This window comes from Acanthochromis polyacanthus, chromosome 18, assembly GCF_021347895.1.
Source record: "Acanthochromis polyacanthus isolate Apoly-LR-REF ecotype Palm Island chromosome 18, KAUST_Apoly_ChrSc, whole genome shotgun sequence".
NCBI lineage: Eukaryota > Metazoa > Chordata > Actinopteri > Pomacentridae > Acanthochromis > Acanthochromis polyacanthus.
In genome coordinates this window covers 11,966,899-11,994,450 of record NC_067130.1, presented here as the reverse complement: position 1 = coordinate 11,994,450, position 27,552 = coordinate 11,966,899, and the positions used below count along the sequence as shown (strand labels likewise).

The window sequence follows — 27,552 nt, the reverse complement described above, 5'->3', positions numbered from 1 at the left end:
CATGAGGAGTCATATCAGGTGATTTTGAGTTCACCTCTGCTCGGTTACTTGTTTCTCTGTTGGTTTCTATGATGTGCTTCTTTTCAAACAACTGAGTTTGAATAATGATGAAACAACAATGAAAGAGCTTCTCATAAACCCAGTTGGACACACTAATGTACAAAACGAGCCTCTTGAACCCAATTCAAGACATTCTAGGGTAGTTACCGGCACACAAGACAACCTTACTTTTTGAGGAGAACTCATACTGGGAGCGATTAAAGAAATGACTCTCAGGCAGGGAAATCACTGCTTAAAGAGCTGCTCCCAAGAGAGTTTTTTTTTTTTTTTTTGAAAACTGCTTTCTACCCTTTGGTGAACAGAAAAATGAATAAGACCAGGTAGATGGAGGCAGAGGAAGAGCAGAGGGGAAAGGTAAAGCGGTAGAAAGCTCAGTCACTCAGTGAGGGCATTAGCTCTAAGGCACCAAGTGCATGTTGGCAGACTGTTTGGTTGAGGTTCAGTGATCCATCAAAGGAAAGCCTGTCTTTCCATTCTGCCTGCTGGAGAGCCTTTCCTGCCTGCCTTGCCTTGCAGTAACTCCCCCCAACCCCTCTCTGTCTCCCTCTCCCTCTCTCTTTCATCCCTGCAGAACGTTTCCTGGGGTAAGCAGTACTCTTATGCCCTCTTCAAAGCCATGAGCCACATGCTGTGCATCGGGTATGGAGCCCGGGCGCCCGTCAGCATGTCTGACCTGTGGATCACCATGCTGAGTATGATTGTAGGCGCCACGTGCTACGCTATGTTTGTGGGCCACGCTACAGCTCTAATCCAATCACTGGACTCCTCACGCAGGCAGTACCAAGAAAAGGTAAGAATCACGCGTTGGCACACTTAGTAAGTGTATGAGATTGAAAAGAAGATTGATTTTACATAATTTATGATGCTCAGAAGCTTTGAAAAAAGAAACTGCACGGTATGATGTACTAATCATTACTGTTTTGTTGTTTCAAGGTAAGTAATGCTAATTACCACTGGGATGGTCTTAAAGTATTAATCTGAGGGGTTTGCTCCTTCTGACTGCCTAAAATCCAGCTCACTGGAGCTAGACTTAAATAAATTAAGTCTTCTCTCGGTGGCTCTATGGACCAATGGGTTGAGCTCTCACGGAGCACAATATCCGGAGCAATGACGAGGAAAGAGGATTTTCTCCCTCCAGCCCTCCACAAGCACATCATATGGGGTCAAAAGGGTGAGGAGGTCTCTGACATGACCAGCCACCTCATTGTCTGTATACTGCCAGCAAACACGTTTTATTATTTCCTTTCATTTCAGTCCCTATTACATCATTTTTTTTCCGGGTGGGGGTGATTATCCAGCATTTCAACCGAGCCACCATCTGTGATCCCGCTGAGGGGCCTGGGCAATTCCCAGAACAGACGGCCACTGACTGATGCGCTTTGTGTTTGCACGCAAGAAGCCGACTTTAACTCCCAAACTTTGCCTGTGCTTATGCTGCAGAATTCTATGTATATGCAACATTGTCGTGCAGTGGATTAAAGCCCTCTATGGTATGTCTTGATCCACTTCAGAACATGGCTATGATTAAAATCAAGAGCTGATTACGTCATCTCAGGCGATCTGATTTACCAACAAAGTATCTAGATTTTTTTATGTAAAGAGTTTATGGAATAAATTATTTTAAAAATATTTTCTTTTTATATAAATTAAGTGCAATGAGTCATATGACTCACAAAGATTAACAGCTGTTGATCTTGTCAAAGTCTTATTTGCATGTACACACTGTGTGCTACAGCTGAAACAGCTATTCAGCTTTTTGACATTTAGGCTGCAACAGTTTTAAGAAGTGGTTAATTGTCACAATACTGCAGGCAATCATGCCAAGCATTCTGTAATTCCTTTTTTTTAAAAACAAAACAAAACTTAGAGCAATTGTTGCTTCCTTACCTAAAAGCAAAATAAATTGGTGCAGCAACAATTAGCTGCTTCAAGAAAATAATCTGCAATTTTTTTTGACATGCAGTTAATCATTTACCTGCCTTTTGAAGTCTTTGGCATTTTTTTCCCCAATATTCTCACTGACTGAATATATTTGCTTTAGAATTGTTGGTCAAACAAGCAAGTAATCTAATGACTGGTAAACACTTTTGATCAAGAATCAAGAAAATAAACAGCATATATTGAATACAATTAACTGTTTTCAGTATCAATTAATTTGCTGATTATTTTCTTTATATAATTTGCCTGTAAAATGTCAGAAAGCACTGACATTCCCAATCTGAAACCCCAAAATGTTCTGTCAAAGGTCACATCTTACAAATAAAAACAGCAAATCCTCACATTTCTATCACTGAACACAGTGAATGTTGAGCATGTCTGCTTAGGAGATGATTGGAACTATTATTATTTTGTCAACCAACTAATCAGTTATTTGTATAAATGTTTCAGCTCTACAGCAAAAAAAAAAAGAAGCTTAAAACAGTTGCAGCTCTCTTATATTTATCTGCACAGATGTGCACAGGCACAAAAGCATTACTGCTCCGACACATAATGTACTGATTATTTGTCCGGTGGGAGCTTGATGCCATAATTCTTATCAGAGCATCGGCGCAGTCACCTTGGCTGCGACCATAACAGGATATGCTAAAATACCACATCATTAATTTGCACCTTGCTCATAAAAGCATTTAGCTGTTTTCAAGCGCGATGGTCTGACCTTGGCAGTTGCTCTCATGGTCAATGCAATTTAGAGAAACCACGTCTGTGTGCTTTTGGCACAATGTCACAAAACTTTTTTCGATGTGGCACTTAAGACTTGTCATTATGTTTGCAGTCTCTAACAAGGGTTTTAATGGCTCAGAATAGCATTTTAAGGGGGTGACTACGCATTGGTCTGTGTACAGTAAAGACAAGGAGTCCATGAATACCTTATTTGACAAATATAGGCCTTTTCCTGTTATTTCAAATCTTTTGATAAACAGAACTGCCTATTTTGCTTGAGTAAACAAAATCTCAGAGAACAAAACTGGTTATAAAATTTTAAATTCCTATCATTTTGGTGCTGTCGTCAAAAACTCTTCCAGCTGGAAAAAAAACATAATTCTTATGCTTTCTAAAAGGGCTATTGCTAAAGCTTCACTATTAGACACCCACAATTCAAAACTGAAACCATGCTAAATCTTTGACATAGTAAAATGCAGACGTAAAAAGAAGACTAATCTTGTCAACACCACAATCGAAATCGCGCCTTTGCTAAAGAGGTTATTCTCAGTGGGATGCCTGAAACGATAATAACTGGCTTTATCCTCTGACAGACTAAATTTCATCCTCGCACTAATCATCAGCAGGTGTTCTCATTAATGCAGGTGAAACGCACACCGATCAGCCACAACATTAAAACTGCCGACAGGTGGAATGAACATCCTCTCGCAGTGCAATGTTCTGCTGGGAAACCCTGGGTTCTCACATCAGTGTGGATGTTAGTTTGGAGTACGCTCACCCCTGTATGGCAACAGGACTCCTCAGTGCCAGTAGCTTCCTCTTTCTGGAAAGTACATCCTGCCACACAGCAAAAGCTGCTTCAGGAAGAGCCCAAGGTGTTGACCCGGCTTAGAAATCATCCGGATTTCAATCTGATTATTAACAGGAGGTGCTGGAACAAGTCCGATCCATGGAGGCCATTATCCCCACAGGTTGCCCCCAGAGGTGTTAATGTTGTGGCTGACATTAAACGCACTCACGAATATAAATAAAATGGCGATGTAGTGGGATAGAGGAGGTTAATGTTGGAAAAAAAAAAGAATAACACCATTATCAGTGATACGTAAATCCTTCCTAAGTGCAAATGTATTGTAATTCAAAAGATAATTTCATGATTGATCATAAAATAGCTAGATCCATGTCACAGCTACAATCCAACAAAAACTAGTGACAGCACGTCGCCTACAGCAAACAAGTGAGCCCATACTGTTTGAATTAGTGACATGTCTCTTGCTCAGTATGTGATGTACATCTGCTTCATGGCAAATATGCTTAATCTACATCCCATTTTATCCTTTCAACATCCCTCCAGGCACCGAACTGACAGCTCTGAGGCTGCGAATGCCATGTTCATGGTAACAGAGCCCCAGTGTGTAGCCAAGTTGAGCCAGGGCTGATTTGCTGCATGGCTGTGCATATCAGTGGAGCAGGCTGAGGAGCAGCAGGGATGGCTTCAGGGTGCTGAGCCTCCAGTCATTACATCTATCACTGCCACAGCTGGGGGGCTGGAAGCATGGACGCAGCGATGGATGTTGGTGTGAGGATGCAAGTTATCTAAGGGCAGAGGAGGTTTATGACAAGGACATGATGAGGAAGATGGAGGAAGTCCCACTGAAATTAGAGAAATGCTCATCTTAATTGACTTGTGATGACTTTTTCATGCTGGCTTATGTTTAGAATAAGTGACATGTGATTAAAGACAGAGAGGCCATCATTTAAAAAGGGTGGAAGAAAAACACGCTAAGCGAAAGCTATAGCGAAGAGAGGAATCAGAGAAAAAGCGGGAGTGGAGGGAAGGAAATGAGAGTGTAAAGTATGCATGATATGAGGACATGCTGCTGTGATGTCCTGCTGCCGAATCACTGGAAGACCGAGTACAGCTGTGTGTCAGTCAGCAGCTCAAGACTTTAAAACGGGGCCAAGCTCTCCCACATATGTCACATATCATATCCAAGGTTTAGAGCAGGGGTCACCAACTATATTTGCCAGAGGGCCAGAATTTTACCGGACAGTCACTTTGGGGGCCGGACCCTCAAACAAAAATTAAATAAAAATCGAATTTTGGCATAACATTATTATTTGATGTTTATTTTTTATATTTTTTCCATTTCATTACGAAACTGAAGGCATTTTTAGCCTTTATGAGTCAGTGCTCCTATCACCTGTACCACAGTCAACCACTAGGAGTGATAGAGATATTTTGCCTCATCTCAAGTCAACTTTATTCACAGAGCACTTGAAAAAGAAACACCGCAGAAGTGACAGGAAAAGGCCTCTTAACACGGGTAAAATGGCACTCTCTAAGGCCACGAAACGAAAAGTTGATGTGGAAAACAGATCCTTTAATAATGACTGGACTGACTGCTTTAATAGTGTGGACCACATGATATTTTCTCTTTGATCCTCACAATTTTGGAATCCAGTCGTGGGCCGGATTGGACGGTTCGGCGGTCCGGATCCGGCCCGCGGGCCGCCAGTTGATGATCACTGGTTTAGTGCCTATAGCTACTGTATATCTACTGTAACTCCATGTCTGTCTTGCAATACCATACTGATATAAAAATAGTGAAAAGTGTCAAAACCAGCTGTTATCAAATGCAGCTGTACACCAAAAGAACATACTTACTTTTCAAGGAATACTTTGAATGCGTAGCTTTCAGTGTCAAAAACAATCCTATAAAGACATTTTTTGGGTTGTGTAAAATAAAAAAGCTGGCATATTTAAACTTGTTTTTTCAAAATAAGGTGAGAAGATCGATGCTACTCTCACATAGCTTTTGTTATTATTGTTGTTGCTGCTGTTTTTTTTCTACATTTGCTCATTTTTATTCAAAATTATTTATAAAATGGGATGTTGATTACATGCCACTTATATTTTTGAAAACCATCCACTAAAAAAACAGTGGCTTTGTAAAACACAGAAATGATACTTATAGTTTTTAATGCATTGAGAAAAGTTGAGTGTCAAACTTATTTCTGCTCTATTTTTGAAAAACATAGAATTTATTACATCTTAAAACACATCAAAACACATATTCCAATGGGTTCTTCAATTCTGATGATAACAAAGGGCACACAGACTGAATTATATCAACAGGAATGCCCCAGGAGTGCCATCAGCAAGAAAGGAAGTGGGTTAATTTTGTGCCAAGTGGCACATCCCATAGTGAGTGTAGGTCTGACTAGGCTCAGACTATTTCTAGAGAGAGAAAGAGAGGGACAAAGAGACAAATGGATGAGGTGGGATACTGAGGAACGTACTCTGCATTGATGTTAATGGCTCCATTAGAAAGTAACTGGATAATTAACCAAAAAAACTACAAATTAAGGTGTATGTGGGAACAGAATTAGGTCATTATGAAGATTTGATGTGGTGTAAAGCTGATGCACATACATCAAACTCAAGCGTTCCACCCCTGCCCAACTCTGTGCCCTCCTTGACCAGCTGAGTCAAAACGGCCTGGTCCAACCACTGCAGACTGTTCAACTTCTACCATGTGAACGCAAAATAAATCAATTTCCAGCAAAACAAAACCCTGCTGCCTTATCACCTTTCTGCAGCCGGGAGAAGAATCAATGAGGGAGGCATTGTGACTCAAGTGTTTTCTCCCTCACTGACAAATTCTGCTTTGTGTTGCTCCGGTCATAGCGGTTGGACTGAGCTACCAGCCTCACAGCTGCTGCTGGCTTCACCTCCTGCTCTTCTATGGTTACCAAAGCTCATGTGAGCAACACTGATTATGTTCAGGTGTCAGGGCTGAATGGAAAAATTGAATTCACTCCCCTGTCTGTGGAAAATCTGTGAGGAAACAGAGACTGATCTAAATAGATGAGCCACAGCATCTTCTGTCCTTATCGCTTTCCTTCTCCTTTGGGTCAGTTCTTACCTTCAGGTTAATGTGGCCAGAATTTAAACTGCAGCTAGGTTTCAGTTGATTACCAGAAACAGGACACCTCTCACATCTTTGTCACTCGCAGTATTGCATAAAATGCAAAATAAGAAGCAAATCCGTACAACAAAGAAAAGGCATTAACAAAAATAAAAGTTTCTTCTCTCTCCATATTAATGAGCAAGAGTAATTATTTGGATTATTTGACTAAATAGTTAAATTGCGATTGTTGCAAGGGAAGTAGAGTTCTCTAATGTTTAAATTTACAAACTGATAAATCAGCAATGTTGTCTTGCGTCACAAATTAAAATAGCACACTACAAAGACAAACACAAAATATTCCATAATTTAAGATATATAAATACAAAATTATGCAGATGTTGTTTTTGTAAGACAAATCATTGATCGCTAATTGCTAATTGTACCAATTCTTTTTATATTGTGATAATTAATGTTCTCAAAGTGACGTGAAAAATGTCTAATTGTTAAATCTGTTGATGCATTTCAAGGGAATTTATATTGAAGCAGTTTCAGTGTCTGCTACATACAGTTTAACTTCACCCTCTGAACCCCAAAATTTGCAGAAAGAACTTTCCAAATGATGTTAGAACAACTCATCTGTAATATGCCACTGTTTTAGGAAAAATAAACAAATCGAAGTATAAAATTGTAATAAATCACAAATTTTTAAAAGCCCACAAACACACTGACACTAACCAGACTCAGTAAAAAACTAAATATTCTGCACTCTCCTGTGAAACCATGAAGCTATGACTGTTTCAGCTGCAACCAACAGTCACGTCTCAAAAATCCAGGACCTTTTCAGCTGGACTGGGATGAACTGCAGGCTGCGTTTACACAGAGCAGATAGGAGATGAGAATGGAAACACATTCAAAATTTAAGCATTAAAATACCTGGACATATGTTTCTAGTTCTGGTAACAAATAGGAGCGCATGGATAAATGTGGTATATGTTTGTTATGGGTTGCTATCAATTTTTGTGCAAGAAATAATTAAAGATGTTCAACTTTTGTGATTTATGGAGCTATAGCTGAGTCACACTGCACAGAAGACGTGAGTTTTCTGTACCTCGAGCAAAAAACACCCAGAAAGTGCTTGGAGTTCAGTGGGTTGAACAGAAAAATCAAAGATGGGAAAGAAGAGTGAGAGAATCTTTTTGGATTCTTGGCAGACACAAAAAATCAATACTGACACTACTGACATCCTCAAAATGAAATCAATCCAACAAAATATTGTATAAAACCCATGCCATCCAGCCTATCGTCTATGCAGCTCACATATCTCTCCATGACATCAGGTACAGTTTGCTGGTTCAGGTTAGGTCGTAGCTTGGTTGCCTATTAGACTGGGCTTCCTGCATGGGTGAGATAATCAGAACTGCTACCTTGGTCTGACATAGCCCCGGGCCTGTACTTGTTCCTACTTTCCTTCACCACCTGCCTCTCTCGTTCTGCCTCTCCCTCCCCACACTCAGAACCAGGACATGGCACTGTGACTACGTGAGAGCACGACTTGTCCTCAATACAGAGACACAAATATGCACTCTGTGACGGCCACACTCGGGTGCAGCTTTGCTGAGATTGCTTTCAAATTTTCAATTTTTCCATATTAACACACCACATCTTGTTGCAACTCTATTTGAACTGATCCGTCTTCTTTTTTTGCCTCTTCCAGTATAAGCAAGTGGAGCAATACATGTCCTTCCACAAGCTTCCAGCAGACATGCGGCAGAAAATCCACGACTACTACGAACATCGCTACCAGGGCAAAATCTTTGATGAGGACAACATCCTGAGTGAACTCAATGACCCGCTCAAAGAGGTGAGACAACTTCTCTCTTAAGACCCTGAAGTGAATTTAAGCATCAGCTCTCTCAGAAGCTCCTTCATTTTCATGAATCTTCAGAGTTTCCATTTGAAGGCTTTTATGCTATTTTTGGAACTGGTAAAAAATACACACTGAAAAAAAGAACTTCTGACAGGTAGGTGTCACACAGTTTGGAACATGAATGAGCTTTTTCTTTCTAAAGATGAGCTGAGAATCTTCATTTGGTAACTTTGAATGCGCAGGAGCAGAAAATGAAATATCAGCACCTGTCATCTCATTTTACAAGGTCAAACAGCAAAACAGCAAAACAGCAAAACGGATTCTCCTCAGCATCCTGGGTGAACCCAGCCTGAGCTTCAGTCAGGATCTGTACAGAAACATTACACTCACTGCGTTTATCCACTGTGAGTTCAAGAGCTCTTGAACAATTGCTGTTTTATACATAGTTACACAGGATCACCTGCGTGAACTTTATATTTAACCAAACGTAATGAGCAGGAATCTTAAAGCCTATTGTAGAGTAAGGAACCGGTTCTTAAGTTCCTGGCTGACCTCCTCGTATCAGCACATTACATGGGTAATTATGCACAGGGATGTCAGACAGGAGAGCAATAAAAAGCAAAGCAAGCGTAAGAGTCACGACCATCTCTCATGCAGCCCCATTAAGTCACCTTGCAGAGCTGCTGCACGGTCCCAGACACTCACAAGCGAGGTAACAGGGATTTAAAAAAGGTACGACTTACTACACAGAAAATCCTACAGGCTTAGTTCACCGTGTGGTGCAGCAAAGTTAAAATCTGCATCGAGACAGTGTCGCACAACAAAAGCTGCTCCCTTGAGAACGGCAGGTGAAAACAAACCCGAGCAAAAAAGGACAATAAGGCAAGTCTACATTTCAGTTTAAGATGTGTCAGTTTTAGTTTATTGTAATATTCTCCCAAAGAATGTAAGAAAAAAAGGTTAAACCAGAACCTTCCTTTCAAGCAAGAACCACTTCAGATTTATTCCACCTTATTTTATTGTCATTTAAAAAAAAAAAAAAAACGAAAACTTTAAAGCCGACTTCTGAATGAAAATAGATCATCTATAATAGCTGCCTTATGGACAATGCTAGATTACATTACTGTTTTACATGCTGTGCTTCAGATTTGCAATCTTATAGTTTTCCTACTTTTTCTCAATGTCTGCTGGTTTCAGTTTTTAGTTGTTTTGGGCCTTGTCCATACGAATATGAATATTTGGCAAAACAAGCATTTTTCTTTCATCCTCTCCAGGCTGTTGGATGCCTCTCATCTAGCAGCGTTTTAGGTCATTCAGACTAAGATTTTTTTCCAAATGCCTTCTGAAGTGCACATTTTTGGAACCCCTGTTTGTGTATATTCATGTGGGCATGTAAAATGTAGAGTCACACTTCAATGTGCACATTGCTGCCTTATGCATTCAACAAACAATAAAAACAACAATAAGAAATATATAGTGGCTAGCTATTACAACTTTACAGCTTAACCAGGCACTGCTGCACCACTTTACTGATGTGGAAACACCTCTGTGGCCAGAATCAGTTGGTTGATAGCATCTGTAGAAATGATGCAGCGCTGATACAGTGATGGTTAGAGCATTGCAGAGATGTTTAGCAAAGTGATGGCGGTCTGCACAGGTGGATGATATCTCTAGAAAAATATCTATATTTGTATCTAGGCCTTGGTCACAATCTTTATAATTCTAATTTTAACTGACTGCTACTTTTGGTGATGCTAGCTCTATGGGGATTAGTTGGTTTCCCATCATGTCAGGTGCGATGCCTGTTTACTCCCTGTTTCTAAAAATAGGGTCTTTATCTGATCAACAGCCACAGAAGTGGGTCAGTTTGGGGTTGATTTAAGGCCCATAATTACTATAACAGGAGCATGTGTGGTTCAAAAATGTAGTAGCTTAGAGGAAATATTGCTTAGAGGTGCAGTTAAAAAGACTTTACAAGGTTAGCTGTGGTTGCTTTTAAACTGCAACATTAACATTTACTTGCTATAAAAATAATGTGAAATGCAATATGTTTGTCCCTTCCTCATAAAATCTGCTTTTGTTACTACCAGGTTTTAGCGTTTAAATTTCCCCCTCACCTCTTCTCTTTTCCTTTCGACCAGCACTTGTAAAAAAAAAACAAGAGGACTAATGCCAGCTTTTAAATGCCACCTTCCTGAATGAGTGTGCTGCTGCCAAACTCAATTTGAGTCATATTAGACTAAAAGCAACTTTACAAACAGCAATAAATTCTTGCTGGATCGATCAGATACTGCTCCCACGACTAATGGCACCTGCTCTGTTGTCAGACAGTGACTATAATTTATCCAGCGTTGCTTTGCAAGACTTGGCCTACTTGGCTTCAGTAAAATGGCCATAAGTTTTGCTTTGAGAGATACAGTGAGAGCGTGTAGGGCTTTCCCCCGGTCTTTTAGTGGTCGGAAATCAATTAAAGCAGCTGTAAAGCAGACTAACATCAGCAGACACATTTCAGGTGGGCTGATACCCGAGTCGGTCTGATTGCTGCTGAGTGTTGGCTCGTTGGGATCCAGGCCGGTCAGGGGAGTGTGGACTTACGGGTCAATTTGAGATCAGAATCAGCTCCACTCTGCGGCACTCAGACAAGCCAGGAATCAAGAATCAGTTAAAGTACACTTATTACTGATTGTGGCATGTCATTTATCATAAGTCTTGCATCAGCATGTCAAAGAGGAAGGCTAAAATTCAGACTACCTTTGATTTAGAGCACAGTCCCGCTTCAGCAGGTGAATCAGCCTTGGGTTTGGTGTGGGATTGAGTGGGTGGAGGCTAATGATGCTTAAAGTGTGCAAGTAAGCATCCTGATTACAACAGTGGAATTTTAAAATGATTATCTTCTCTGATGTGAAAGTTAAAAAAAAATGTTTGAGGCAAATTCTGTATCTGCTCATCCTTTCCAAACCCCTGTTAAAGACAGGTAATCCATCACATTGAACAGTTTGTTGTTGTTATGCAGCTGTGATCAGAAACTAGTGTAAAAAAAACGAACCTGCCACGTTCCATTCAAGAATACTAACATTTAACTGTTGATTCTTACCTGCAGAAATCGCTCTGCTCTGCAATCATGAATGCAACAACAGGGAAATCTGGTTGTTTCTCATATTAAACCATTTACAGTCTGAAATCTCAGATCCCAGATTGATCTCTGAGCCCATGCAGTTTTGGGGCACTTTTTTTTTATCCTGTTACTTTTTCATTCACTGTCAGCTCATTTTTTTCCACATATAAAACATGTATTTTGTGTGCTATGGCATAGTTATAATACAAACAATCATAATAAAGTAAGGGGGAAAAAATGAATTTCTTTGATTATTTAATTTAGAAAACCAACAATTGGAATCAGTGAACAGACATAATGAGCGCTGGCAACAAATGGTGGCTTCACATACTCTAGATATTTCATGATTTGGATTACTAATTTGTGCCTGTACTTATCTCCTATCTGTTCACAAATCTTTGATCACAATATAGTAATTTATGGCTTCATGATTGTGCAAAGAAGCATAGAATTTTCTTTTTTTTTTACAGAGTCTGGTTAGTGATTTTGATTAAAATATGGTTTTATCCTTAGATTATGTGCTAGTTTTTCTAACAGACCTGCACATTATAGATGAGTAGTGCAAGGGAAATCTAATGATTATTTCTGCATTAGAAGTTTAAGGGTTTGATAGATGGTGTAATTTTGACGGTGTTTTTATGTGAATGTGCCTTTCAAACCCACAGCATGTGGCTAATGCATCCCACCCAACGACAAAGTGACTTTGACTAAAATAAAGACAAAATGCACATTGTGATGGATTGCCTGTCTTAGTCAAGTTTCTCTAAGTTGACTTTCAGGGCGTAGTAAAATAAATAACAAGAGCTCTTATAATGAATACATAATCAATCGATACATTTAAAGCATGTTCAGTTAATGCAGTCAAACAGCCAGACTGTTTTGCTGTTCAGTCTGTCCTTCCTTCGCCTCTGTCTCCCTGCCTCTTATTCTCTGCCATATGACAAATCTTTAAATAGGCATAGCCAAAGATTGTTTCCCCAAGAGGAGTCCTGGCTGGGCATGAAAACTGCTTACTATCTAATTCATTAGTTCTGGTGCATGATTGAGGTCAAAGCCCCGTGGCATTAGCTGACACCAGCATCCGAGGTTGAGCTAACGTCTCTTTGTGTTGCCCTCGTATAGCTAGCAAGCGTAGCAGAGATTGGTTATCTTCCTGTTAATGTCCTGTTGTCACTGGAGGAGAGTTATCCCTCATGTGGGGTCAACAACACACCGCTGCAGATGCCAAGCGCTCCGGTTTTCCATCTGCACGGCAACAGAGATGTGTGGGTAAACAGACAACAAGCTCCTAATCTCCTGCTGGGTCTGAGGGGACAGGATGAGACCAGAGAGATGGCCTGCAGCCGGCACCAGAGGGCAAACTCATCAGGATCTGACTCGTCTGCCAAAAAGTTTCTTCTCAGGAGAGATGGAAAGTGCTTTAGAAGTATTAGGGATAAAGCAGCAATATGCATCCAATTCATTTATGTTTGCAGATGACAGCAGCACAGATGAAAAATGCATGGCGCTGTCGAGATCACCTAACTGATTTTTCACATTTTAGGCAGAAAATAAGTGAATTATTTATGTCATCATCTCATCCATTTCATCAACACTTTCCTTTTTTTTTTTTTTTCATCCCACTAGGAAATTGTCAACTTCAATTGCCGGAAGCTTGTGGCCACCATGCCTCTGTTTGCCAACGCCGATCCCAACTTTGTGACGGGGATGCTGAGCAAGTTGAAGTTTGAGGTTTTTCAACCCAATGACTACATTATCAGAGAAGGCACAGTGGGGAAGAAGATGTACTTCATTCAGCACGGTGTTGCAAGTGTCATCACCAAGTTCAACAAGGAGATGAAGCTGACGGACGGATCTTACTTTGGAGGTGAGAACAGAAACAGAACAGTCTTTTTTTTTTTTGTTCAGATTTATTTGCTTTTCAAAGTTTCCTCATGAAAATTCAGTTGTGAATTATAAATGTTGCTGCTGACATGCAACTCGCCGTCACATATGCATTCCTGCTCCATGTTCATACAGTTACATTCTGAGACATGACAGCAGCCCGAGGCCTCGCGTTTGATGCTGTTTGAAGTTCAGTTATTGTAAATGTAGATTCTCATTAACCAGCATTGGACGTTAGTCAGCTTCCGTGGTTACATAACCTCTCATCTGGTTGCTGGAGTGGGCCAAGGCGTGGATCAGGCATCCCTGAGGACACAGAGGTCCCTCCCCCACTCTCTCTCTCTCACTCTCTCACACACACACACACACACACACACACACACACACACACACACACACACACACACACACACACACACACACACACACACGAATCCTCCTCCATACGTTCCAGCTGCATTTTCTTGACATTAACAAGAGCAGCGGTTGTGGACGTTTCTTCTGTGTAAAAACAAGAGCAATTCCCTCCTCCTGTTCTCTGCTGTGCTTGTACTCTCAGTCCCTCTTTCTTTCTTTTATTCCCTCTCCAAAACATTACAGATACCATTAATTTTTCAGATGTCAAATGTAATTTTATTGCATGCTGTTTACTCTGACAAAATCCGCAAGAAGACGTTGTCGTGTCTGCGTGAAAGCAAAAGCAAAGTTTCCTATTTTAGAGGTTCTTGCATATTTTATCTCCTGAGTTCATCCCCACTATGGAAGGAGGCTGAGGAGTCTAAGAATACCTTCACTTTGGTGTGTCTACTGCATGCAGCTCACGTCTCACAGGCGAGCTAAGGAAGGCAGTGAATCAAAAGAAAAAAGAAAGAAATGAGTCGTCTTTTTTCCTTCTTGATCAGGCCACAGGATTGCTGTCGCACACTCTGTCATCGTGACACTCAGTTTGCAAAGCTACCTGCTTTAAATGTGGAGATTCCAGGAGAGGAGGAGCGTCTTAATTTCCCCATAGAGTCATATCGTGATTTGAGGCAATCGCATGGCAGTAGTAATTCCCATTTAAGGAATCTATCCTCTGGGGCTAAAGCTCAGAGATATTTTGTGACACAGAACAAATAGATCAAGTTTATGAAACCTTGGTGAAATGTCCAGATAATGTTATTCGCCAACCTGGCTCTAATAAAAGGATGTTAACACGATGTAGTTTGAGTGCATTTATAACAACATCACAAAAAAGAAGGGAAACTCAGAGCAGTTAAACAACAGTTTCTAGTTAGACGATGTTAAGTGATGCTGGCAGTTCTCAGTAAACTGAAAGGTTGTGGATGATACTATATTTTATTAGAGTGGCATTTATTTATTATAATTTTAATTAATCTTGAATTTATTTGTGTGGTGGGGGTGATACCATATATCAACAGTATGACATTCTATTCATATAATTTCGATTCAATTCAAGTTCAGTTTTTGGATGAAACTATACTTTGATAGTGTGATTTTTTATATTAAAATTCTAATTTATTTTTAATGATTTTTAGTGATACTATATTATGATAGTTTGATGTTCTAATAATATAATTCAAATTAATTTAGATTTATTTTTTTGTTTTCTGTGGTATCATATTTTGACAGTTTGACTTTTTATTATTAGAATTTAAATTTACTTAGAAGTTATTTTTCATCTTGAAAAGTTGATCATCAGTTCAAGATCTTACTTTAGCAATCATTTTTGATGGTTGAGGTTTCTGACAATGAACACATTTGTATGCTTAGACTGAGATTTTGTTGAAGCCACGAGACTGCAAAAAACACTTTGGATACTCCCCAAATATTAGATTATCCAGAAAAGCACAATTAGGAAGCTGGAAACAACAAATGTTTGGCATTTAGCTTTAAAATTCATTCAATCTATTATCAAATAGTTGCCAACTGCTTCTGTTTGCCAGAAACCTGACCTCTGGAGATCATATCTATGAATCCAGTTGATGAGGCAGCTTGACAGTTAGCATTTTTGAGGAATTTTGGGCTCATCTTTTTCAATCTGTGTCTAAAACCTTTTCAAAGGTTAAACCACAAATTATTATGTGCAGAGATTTAGAGAAACAACAGCTCATTCTGTATTTATTCAGCAAAACACTAAAGAGTTCAAAAGTGCAAGAAGACGAGGGAGAGTTTACAGATAAACATTACATCAGCATTAACAATCAGCTCAATGAAATGGAAAAACATGCAGAGAACATGGAGTAGATGTTCCCTTTCAATGACTCATTTAATCTTTTAATTATGAGATGTGTGTGTGGACTGTATCTGTCCAAAAAATAAAGGGTGCATTGCTCATTTTGTTGTGTTCTGTCGGTTCCCGCCACCTGCTGCTGCTCATTAGTAGATGAGCCCCGAGTTGGGAGCAGCTGGCTGCACCAGGCACCTCACTCTTCCCCCGTTTTCTCCAATGATTCACTCTCCCCCTACAACCAGGCCGAGCCGTGGCCAGAATGAGATATTAGTGAAGGGGATTGGGACAGAAATGGAGAGAGGGAGTAACAAAACCAAACCCAGCCATGAGAAACCATTAGCATAGTAATGAGCAGGACGTCTGTGAGGACAGTAGGTCACAAAGCACCTCCAACTATGGTCAACGGCACACCTGCATGCTAAAAAGGTATCACGGTAATCACTTCTGGGCTCCGTGTGAATGGGATGGCATGTTGGTATCGCGGCTCTGGAGTGTGGTCACTGTGAGGCTGAGGGACTAATGGAGTATAATGCTAGTGCAATGACAGACAGCACATGAAAATCCCCGTCGGGCTCGAATGTCTTAGTCATGTGGGACTCCCTCTCCTCGGTCCCAGTCACAGGGACGGAGGGGGAAGGGGAGTAAGTTGCCATGAGAGTACGTGACTCATGAAGTGATGGCAAGTTATCCACAATGCTTCGGGGGTCAACGGTGATGCTTTGTGACAAGGCAACAGACATGTGTCAAAGCGCATCATGAGAAGTGTTAACAGGGCCTTGACTTACACACACACCTTAAAATACATTGGTACACACTAAGGTTTTCCAGGCATTAGCACGAAAGTTTCCAAGGAGCTGCTTGTATGTTTCACCTCTGGTTATTGGACAGTTTTACAATCTGCCAGAGACTTAAAGGACAAGATAGTATGTTTTCAAAGAATAATTTTCAAAAGTTCCGTGTGAAAACCTAGTTTGTACGATATCCCCTGTGTGTTTTATGATTCCTCACCTTAGCTTTGAAACCAGGGAAATATTAAGAGGCAGGAGTATAGCTGAACATTGTGATATATGAAGTATATGTACAGTGTTAGAACAGTGGACTTAAGCATTAACTAAAAATTTTCATTTTGCTGCCCTCTATCATAGTGCATTCATGTTCTCAATAACTTATAACTAGTGTCCAGTGTAGCCTGATAGAGTGAATTCATACAGCTTTACGGTTTTATGGCAAAGCAAATAAAGCCTACGCCACTATACTGTTGCTGATGATGGTATTTTTTGGGGTGATGTGTACACCTAACATCATATTCAAAGCATAGCTAGTGGAGCTTATTGTTTGGCTCGTTGGTGGTTTGATTTCAGTAGTTTGGTTTGTATTCACTAGCGCTAATCTTTACCTTTGCATTGTCGTTTTGCCACCTTAACAATAGAGAACGACAATATCTCATCTGTCCTAAAACTTCCACAAATGCTACTATTCAAAGAACACTTTTGGAAACATGCATTTTCATGTTATTGTCAAGAGTTCAGTGAGAATAACTTCCTTCATCTTTCTCATGTCCTTATTCTAAATATGAAACTGGGCTCTGAAGACTGTTAGGGTCACATAAGATTGAAAATGGGGGGTAACAACTAGCCAGGCTCTGTTCAAAGATAAAACAATAAATCATGACTATTAAATAAGGGCAGAATATTCCACACCCTGCAAAACCTGTACATGCCATCAAGTCGCATAATTCATAAATCATTTTACTACAAATTCAACCAAAGTGATGTACTATCAAACGATCCAAATTAAATATTACTTTATTTCTTTTTTTAGCAGTTGAGGAAGTCTCACCTCTATTTTTGCATCTAGATTTTAGTATGTGGTTGGTCATCCTCAGTGTTCTAACCAAGTTTTGGTGATATAAGAGTTCTACTGAAAAAGGTGGCATCCACCCATTTAAATTCTTAAAAACAAACAATGAAATCTTAAAATCATCATGAAACGAATGTGAAGCCAGTGGACGGAGACCAGTAATGGTGTTGATCACACTTTCTTTTTCCTGTTAGAAGATGAACAGCCACATTTTATTCCAGCTGTGATGCTGAAGAGACGACTGCACTACAGCCACATGCAAAGTATTCTAATAGTTTTATCCATGTGGGATCAGACTGAAGAACTTTTTAAAAGTTTGTTGGACAGAGAACTGCCTTTATCTTAGATTTTTAAAAAAGCTAGTTGTGACCATTTGCCCGAGTCAGCTGGGATAGGCTCCAGCACCCCCCGCGACCCTGCTGAGGATAAAGCGGTGTATAGAGGATGGATGGATGGATGGATGGATAGTTGTGACCAGCTTTTCATCAGAGATATATGGAGTCAAAGAGCGAAGAGCAACATCAGATTTGTCCTAACAGTCGGGTCAACCATACATATGATCTCAGCCTTAATTTCTTTAAGACTGTGTAACTTCAAATCCATCCTGGGTTCAATATCTTTTAAGCATCAATCTAAACTTAGCACCATGGAAGCTGGTATTTTGGGGGGCATCAATTATTTTCAGCAACATAACCCATTTTAAACCTAAGCCTCTGGCTGCTGAATGTCCAGTAGCAGTTACCTATCTATGCTTACCATCATGCAGGCTTATTGGTAATACAGTAGTGTGTATTTGTTAACACAGACCAATCACTCACTATCTGTCTTTCGATCAGCTTTTGTTTCTTCCCGTTTGTGAGATGACATGTAACACAGGGTTTCCTTTCACTGTCCCTTTTTTCTCTGTGTGTCTTCCTGTGTTACCAGAGGCACCACTTAAAGGAAGCTTTTCCAATATAACAGCACTAACACCTTATTCACACCCACAGCGTGAAAGTGTTGCTCGCACATCTCGCACACTCTGTGCTCTATTTTCATGACAGCTCATGGCAGAGCCAAGAAAGATCACACCATAACAACTTAACATTTAACGATTTAATGAGGATGGAAGTTGTGCAGTCAACCGGACAGAAGTGCAAATGTGGGTGGAGGTTGAGCGGTGCTAAAAGATAAAGAAGCAAAAATGGAGGAGGGATCGAATGATCAATGAATTAGGGGGCGGTTAGGTAGAATTGTGTACTTTCTGTCTCCTGTGAAGGATGAGATCAAGTATTGTGAGTGTCAGATCTTACCATCATGTCTCACCGACATGACATTAATATTAATTTCTAAATTAGATAGTAGAATTAGACTGGGTGTGCTTTTCAAGTGGCTACAAATCCATCTGCTCACTGTGTTAGAGCTGCATAACAGTATTGATATTTCTGTGCTTTCACCTCAGTCGGATTTTAGAGACAAGACTTTTATTGTTGGACCTCCTTACTCACTAACAACAATAATTAAAACTAAGGCTACATTATAACACTGGTAATCAACACAAATGTCACATGCACATATTCCAGGAGGTATCAATATTTCATATTTTTAAATATCCTCGGTTTTAAAACTGGTATATCTCAATAGCCCTAATTTGAATTTTGCAGGCAAGTGTCTTTCAAGTTAACCTGTAATTTCTAATCTGAGTAATTTTAGTGTGCATAGTGCGTTTAATGTTAGTGGTAAAGACAGCTAAACATGTACACTAACTACAAATAAAATGTCTGATCACTACATGTGAAGAAAGCTGCAGGATTAGCTGTGATGCATTGTTCTATTGCTCCCCTCACATCTTCACATGTCAGAAACAGTAATACAGAAATCTACAGTAATATAGAAACTATCCCTGTTTAGCTATACATTGCATCTGATGCAGTTTTGTTTTGTTTTGTTTCTTCTAAAGCAGGCTATTTCATCGTATTATGGGTCTATTAGCCCTGCACAGGATGATGAATTATCTCTGTATAATGCAAGTGACAGCACTGCTTATGGGCCTCTCGTTTTATTTACATTCACATTAGCCTCTGCTCCTGTATCCTTCGTGCTCAAGGTTCATCTCTATGATAATGTGTGCTGTAATTACCGGCATGATCTCCTTTCTACCCCTGTGTACTCTCCGCTCCTTTTACTGCTTCTTTATGTGTCTAAATTTCTTACGCTGTCTGTTTTCCTTTGTCTCGCTGTGTTTCTTGCTTACAGAGATCTGCCTGCTCACCAAAGGCAGACGAACAGCGAGTGTACGTGCGGACACCTACTGTCGACTCTTCTCCCTCTCTGTTGACCATTTTAATGAGGTGCTAGAAGAGTACCCCATGATGCGACGAGCTTTCGAAACAGTTGCCATTGATCGATTGGACCGTATCGGTAAGATCTGCCTTCATCTAACTGTCCTGTCTGACTGGTCGAATCTCTTGCCTGTCATCGTGCCTTGTTGTCTCGTCTTTATCAGTATTCGTTTGCCTTCTTTCTTCATAAAAGCATTGTGTCTGCCATCTTGTGCTGCATGACCTGTATGCTATCTTGTTTTTTTCTATTTTATTTTTGTCTCTTTCTTTGTCTGAAATAATATTAAGGAAAAGTTTGTTGTAACCAGCATTAATCCTTCTAAAGAACCAAAGTAGAGTTTTGTGGTTGGATTAACTGGAAGGCAGTGCATGTCGCTGTCCGGGAGGGAGTCAGGTCGCCCCCTCGTTGGTTTGGTGTTGACCCCCCCACTGGATGCCAGCGAGTGGATGGAAGCTAACCTCACATGCATGTGTGTCTGGCCCTCTTTCCACTCATCTGCACTCCTGGGTATGAGCAGCACCCCGACCTATACCAGAATTCTCAAACTCAACCAGACATGAACCCCTTGAAAAGAAACAAAGAGCAGGGCCAGGAGACAGGAGAGCTTTAATGTCCCCAACAGCCCAGTCTCACACCAAAATGTGTAAAAACCAAGTGGGTCCACAGCACAAATGTACCATTAAAACTAAAACGGCTGTAAAACTGGAAGATACTTGTGGTTTTTAGGGGCTATTTTTGTGCCTAGACTCCCAAAACTAGCCAACACATATTTTTTTAACAGACTCAATGGCTGTAGACTGCAGGTAATAAAAGCCTGACATTGTGTGCTTTGCCCTCCACTTCTGCTATTTATGTGTCACTGTTTTCAAAGTTTACTACGGGAAATAATATACGACACTGAACATTTTAAATCTGCAGACAGGTTGAACTGCAGAGGTTTTGTGGTTGTTTTTAGTTAAATTAGCCATTTCAATGGTCGTGCTTGCTTCACTATATGCAAATGTTCCGCCAAAACAAATACCCCGTGACTACGTTGAGCGGGCACTGTTGCTGCATCCTGGGCTTAGTACCGGACAAGACAACTGTAATTGGTTTAAAGATATACAAACAAGCAAAGGAGGTTTTCCCCTATGGAAAAATGATAATAAGTTGCAGTCAGACGATTCTGCACAACACTGTGTCATTGTTGGAGAATAGTCTTTTTACCGCAGTAGTTTTTGTGTCTAAACTTAACCAAGTTGGGTTTTTTTTTTACAGTAAATTAAGGCAAACAGAACTTAAGAACATCTGAAAACAGTCACAAACAGACAAAAAAGACCTGAGTCTAAGTCTTATGGCCAGTGAAACCAAGGCCGCCATCCTGCTAGCCTCTTAATGCAAACTTTGTTGCTGTTTTTATGTGCAACGCATAGACTGTATATGCAAGTTTGACATAGCGACCATGACATCGTTCATTGGTTTGTGGACTACTGTTTTAAAGCCTCAAGTTTGGTATTTGGCCATCGTGATTTGGCCAAGAGTTGCCTCCTGCTGGCTGTTAGAAAGAATGCAGGTTTAATGCACCTCTGTGTTGGCTTCAGACACAGGTGCTACATCCATCTTTTAAATAAAGTCAGTGGTGTAAATTGAAAGAAAGGTGCGAGTCGCATGACATGCTTGCAGGCCCGTAGAAAAAGAAGAGGCTAAGAAAAGTTGGCATCTCACTATGGTACAGTTTGATTATGACACTGTGGACCAACATGGCTTTTAGACGTTTTGGTGTGAGACGGTGCTGCATCCACATGCTTCATTTCCAGTCCAGCTAACAAGCAGGACCCTGTATAAGCTATTCTCTTATCAACAAAAAAAATGATTTTACTGTGCTGTAGTGAAATGTTTACAAAGGAAGTCAACTATGATAGATTATAGTTAAGAAAGAATAACGATCATAGAAACAGACACACTTGTTACATGTTAAAAAGGGGCACATGTATGTAACACAAACAGGGCAAGAATTGGTTACATGGACCTTAATGTTGCACATCCTCCCACTTCTTTTGGCAAATGTGTTCAGTCTGCTCTAACAGTTTTTCTGACATTTTATTATAAATGACCTGACAGTAATAATTCACTATGCCATGTAGAGTAAAAGTTAAGCACACTGTGATACTGCTTTTTATTCAAGTCCCACTCAAGAAGGGAAAAGACTGAGAGAATAAACTATAAGTGTATAAGGAGGATTACTCTGATCTGTTGATGGTTCAGATACATATTTTAAGATCTGCTATCACAGTCTGACCCAACCCCTGAGTTGGGTAATCTCATTTGTTACTCCCACAATATTTTAAATAATACAGTGACATCTTTATCCTTTGTCAATCTAGATAAAATAATTTAAAACTGCAAAGTCGTAGTTCAGAGACTGTAGTCTCTAAAGTCAAAAAGAGATCTTTTAATTCCTTATGTAACATTACAGGATTATTGAGTGAAGCTTGAAATGATGAAGTCACATTGGTGATTCAGTTTGTTTTGTTTAAAGTCTATTTAAAGACAAATCACGCATTAAAACCTTCTCCTGTGTGCACAATGCTCGCACACAAATTCAATCAGAAGACGGTGAAGTAAATCAATCAAGTGCAGCCTCTTTATTTATGTTTTTTATTTAACTGAACAAAAACTTACATCCTGGATGGATGCTCTTTAAACAAAGGCTATTAAATGATTAGCTATATGCTACTGTACACATTTATTACATTTTCCTCCTTTGTACTGTTACCCAGTAACAGAAAAAATCATAAAATTTGAATTTTATGACCAAATCTTCCTTCTTCCACAGGAGGAAGGAAATCCTTCCTGAATGATTTAAGGGTCATATTATTAGTTTTTTTGCTGCTACACTGACAACCCACGCAGCTTATTATTCTAAATTAGCCACACCTTCCCACTACATTACATCTGGCTTTATCAATAAAGACACCTTCTCGTCCACAGATTTGTATTGGCAGAAGAAGCCACAATGTTTGGTAGTTGTAATATGATACAAAAGCTAGAGTATGTAATGTATTCCACAAGCGTTTTTGTTGTATTTCTTAAAAGTGTCTTCACCTCTTGACATAAATCAATAGCTCTGATAATAAAGATAAAAACATTGTTCTTGCATCTGTGGCAGTTGGAGGCCTGTAACAGCCTGTGCAGTCCTTTAGTTCAGTTCATGGGAGATGGCTGGATAGCCTACCTGCCTGCACTCTCTCTGTCCATTCACTTATTGGGTATTACTGGACTCTTCGACAATGCTCAGTGGGCACACTGGTAGAGTTAGAGAGCAAATAGCACAAGAGGGGCAGCCACATTTTGCACTTCTATCTAAACCTATAACATCTTAAACTACTACACAATATAGACCGATCCTAGGAGCTTCAGCGGAAAGCTGGGCTTCTCTTTTAGGTTCAAGAACATAAAAAGAACCTAAAAGTGGACTCCAGTTGATTTCTACTGAATCTCTGAAGGTATAGAACAACTGATATAAACTAATAAGACAAATACCATCAAGTATATACACAGATATGTGTAATCATACCCTAATAAAAGTAGAGGAAGCTGGAGACCACAAAGAGCACAGAAAGATACACAACTGGACAAGATCATTTAGCATGTTTAGCAGAGCAACTTGTAGGTTTAGGTGGAACTATAAAATATAGCTGCACTTTCTCTGTGTGCCATTACTGTGTTATTTGCTCACTGGCAATGCTCAATAATACAATAATGTTATAAAAGGAATTACAACATTTCTCCAGTGATGTTGCAGAAAGTGCTTGGACATGTAGACAAGTAAGTTAAACAGGAAGGTAAACCATCCAATCACTTCTTACAGGCCTCTGACTGTCACACATAATAGTTTTTTTCCCCCCTCTCTACTGTTGGAGCACTTGATTGTTTGATTTGCTATTGGGACTGCAAAGACACTTTCTCCAAACACAATGAAAAATGCTTTTGGAACCCAATTCATGCTCTGGCTTTAAGCAGAAACCAATAAAGAACCACAGTTGACTTTGCATAAATGCAGTGTGCCAATGTTGTCTCATATGGATGGTTCAGCTTGTTCTGTATCTACTTTTCTGTCAGTTATTGTTGTTTTTCTTTGTCATGGCTTTGTATTTGTGTATTACTTTGCCTGAGACAGGCACATCAATATTTGCAAATTGCTTTGTAACCCAAGTGTTGATTCAACAATCAAATACTGTAGTGTCCAAATCAATCAGAGCCCAACAACAGATGCTTGTCACATTTTCTCCTCAGAATTACGTTTACATACAACTATATTTGGAGTAGGGGGGCGTAACTCTGCCTTGATGACTGGATTATACCAGACCAGCTGATACAACTCAAAGCATTTGGAAACTAACCACCATTTAAAGGTGAAACAAATCTGCTAAATGTTCATGATTTTCCATTTGTACAAAATCTACTAATGACTACTGCAGCATGGTTACAGTGTAATGTTTTTGAAAGTTCAGGGAAAGATTGTGATGTTTAAACTTCACAAAGCTCCATAACACAAACCCCCATCTCTGGCTTTGTGCTTACTTCCATCCAGCCAGGCCTCAACGCTCTCACTTCTACGTCACCCTGCTTTTGTGTATTGCAACCCAAATGACTAATTGTGACTTAGTTGTATACGAATGTAATTCACAGGAGACAAGGTTGCATTTTGTTTGGAAAAGCACAGCATTTAAAAACTAAAAGAAATCCTCACATGTCCTTCAGTAAAGGGGATAAGTTTTGTTTTTACTGTGCCCTTCACTGCATACTGTATGCCCTTTGACCTCAACAGTCCTAATCTACATTTGCCCTTTTTATGAGAACTACCAGCTGAGTTAGCTTTTCACCATAACTAAAGCTGCCCACTCTGACTGACACCTCTCAGAGTGACATAGATTCAATCCATCCTTTCAGACCAACCATGAAGGGGGTTTTGTCTCATACGAGGGAAGATACTTTGTCATGATCCGTGCTGGTTGTATCGTTTCTATATATGAACTGCATTTGGTTACATGCTTGTCTTGCTCTAAAAAGGAAAGAAAAAAAAGTAACCATGCTTTGAAACCAATAACGTGTTGCACATGTGACATTATCTTTTATCTATCTAAAAATTATTTGACCAGGAGTCCGTCTTGAGACGAGCACATCTCGTTTTCAAGAGTGTCCTGGCCGACGAGTAGGCATCAGGTAAACACTTTATTCCAATTCCAATATTCGAACAGGGGCAAACTGACCTATTGAGGCTAGCTAAATGGATCCGGTCTCAAATTCATCCTCCAAGAGTTTTACCTCTTGCTGAAGGTTACATTAACTGTTTAACTCCTGCATCAGTGACACATAACTCAAGTCACCCACACTAGTCCTGCAGATATTTTGATGGACACATTCAAAATGTCAACAACTAAGACAATCAAGGAAACAAAGAGATCTCATCCACTCATCTTTACTTTGTAACAGATTTCTCACAGAATAATCAACTGGATTATGAGAACATACTCAGCTCTAATTGTGTAACATTTTTTATTTAATCTTTGAATACTTTGTTCAAAGTGCATCCACGAACAAAATCATGTCTGCTGATTAGTAAAACCTTTACTAATGCAATGCCACACACAGTTTTTGTTACATGCCGAGGACCCATTTCATTATTTATTCATGTTTTCACCGACAGCAAAAGTTTGTTTCTGATTGTCTGACTTGAAATATGAACTCTGTCTTTTGTGTTTATAGTTTTGGAAACTGAACAATCACAAAAAAAGTCTGTCTTGTCTTTGGCTAAAACTAAGAACAACCTAAGAGGATAACATATTAAATGATTTTCTCACATATATTTACAACAGTTACTTCTTTAAAAAGTTCTCTTTGATAGCGATGTACTAAATAACGCTCAGCAAGAATAAATTGAAGACAAACTGCAGGTTATTAGTGACATTTGCAAGGTTACAAGTTAGAATGAATCAGTGTGTCTCTGTGAAGCTATGATTGCATCTTAACTTGTCTTTTGAAATTTGTGTTTTCTTTTTTTTTAATTGATTTTTTTTAAATGAAATGCAGTCTTCATTATTTATATGACGTCTGTTAACATTCTGTTATGTGTTTCGTTCGTTTATTTTATATGTTTGGTTGATGTTTGTTGGCTTTTACGCAGTTTTGTGCAGATTTGATTTGGGCAAATAATGGTGATTTGACACATATTTGATCTTTTTATTTGAAGCTAACGAGTTATGTTCGTAAAAATGAGTGTTTACATTTTGTTTTTGTCTTTTTGTTTGTTTTCATTTTATTTTGACAGTGTTTCTTTCCACATTTATTGATGGACTTACAGTGGAATAATATGTCCAAAAAAACCCGAAACATACTAAAAAAGAAAAACTATTAAGACTGACAGAGTGACATTTATTAGGAGATATATACACTACGTATATCAGGTTGTGTAGAGTTTATTAAGTGTGTTTGCCATTCAGCCTATTATAAATCCTGCCTATAGAGATTTGCCTTGTAATAAAGTATGGGTAAATTTAAATTGGTGGTCAGAGGACAGTATTTTTGTATGTACAAGGTGTATTAAGATTTAATTCACCGTTGCATGCAACTGCAAGTGTGTTTATTCTATAAGTTTCTCTGACAAATGTGATTTAGTCTAAGTGGTGTTAAAAAGTTTCCAGTTCAGCATTTGTTAATTAAGCCTCTCAGTTCCATTTACATGACGCCTATATACACACATCCACCAGTGCTCAGCAGAGCTTTTCAACCACTTGGGACGGCAATTTCAGCTGCTGTAGCCATGAAGCAGCATGAAAATATACCGGCTTTTAAGACGTTGGAGTAAAACAATTTGCTTCACTAAAAAACTAAAATGTTAATGTATATATAAAAGTCTGATATATTCTTTCATAAGTGTCTGTTCATGCTTAACTGAACAATAAAGAGGACAACAGGACCAATAATAGTAATAATAATATATATTAATATACTTACATCTTTGTTCAACCTGTGTGTCTAGTTTGCAGGGTTCACATTGCCGCGCAACATCATGGCACATTTTCCTTTATAAACGGATGAATTCTTCCACAGAGATGAATGACATCATAACAATATTGCTACGTCTAACTCGCTTATTCATGCATTCGGATGTTGCCGTCAACAAAATCAGATTCTGATTGGTTCCGTTTGGAAAAATAATGGAATTATTGTGTATTCCTCCCAATCTGCAGAGTTTAACCCAGTCACCTTTAAAAATGCAATGGCCGCTGCCTTGTAAGTCACCAGTAGCCTAATAGTCGGTACCCAGTCCTTGTTTTAGCTTCCCGACCCTGTAGTGATTGTTACAGTAAAAAGTGACCAAACACAGAGCTAGATTCTGCTGCAAAATATGACATCAATCCATTTTCGGCAGCAAAAGTCCTGTCTTCTAGCTGAATGCATGGTTTATCGGCAGCCTTCAGGGGAGAAATCAGTCCAGCAAATGCTCCTGCTGCTGCTGTTGCTGCCGTATGGTGAACTCAGCGGAGAAATTTTCTGCCCTCAAGGACGGGGCTGAGTGATTGATTGACTGTAGCCAAAGCCTTCAGCACACTAAAAGTCCTCTCTGTCTTCTTTACCGACAACGTTTCACAGCTTG

The 27,552-nt window shown here is 39.5% G+C and overlaps 1 protein-coding gene across 1 annotated transcript in view; it reads left to right on the top strand.

The window, feature by feature from the left end:
* The window catches only part of LOC110962305 (potassium/sodium hyperpolarization-activated cyclic nucleotide-gated channel 1), a 79,735-nt gene that overhangs the window by 46,204 nt on the left and 5,979 nt on the right, over window positions 1–27,552 (top strand). Inside the window, exons 4-7 of the mRNA XM_022210231.2 lie at window positions 632–850; window positions 8,347–8,493; window positions 13,241–13,481; window positions 19,827–19,991. Of these exons, the coding sequence (XP_022065923.1) occupies window positions 632–850; window positions 8,347–8,493; window positions 13,241–13,481; window positions 19,827–19,991 (772 nt within the window). The remainder of the gene's footprint in view (window positions 1–631; window positions 851–8,346; window positions 8,494–13,240; window positions 13,482–19,826; window positions 19,992–27,552) is intronic.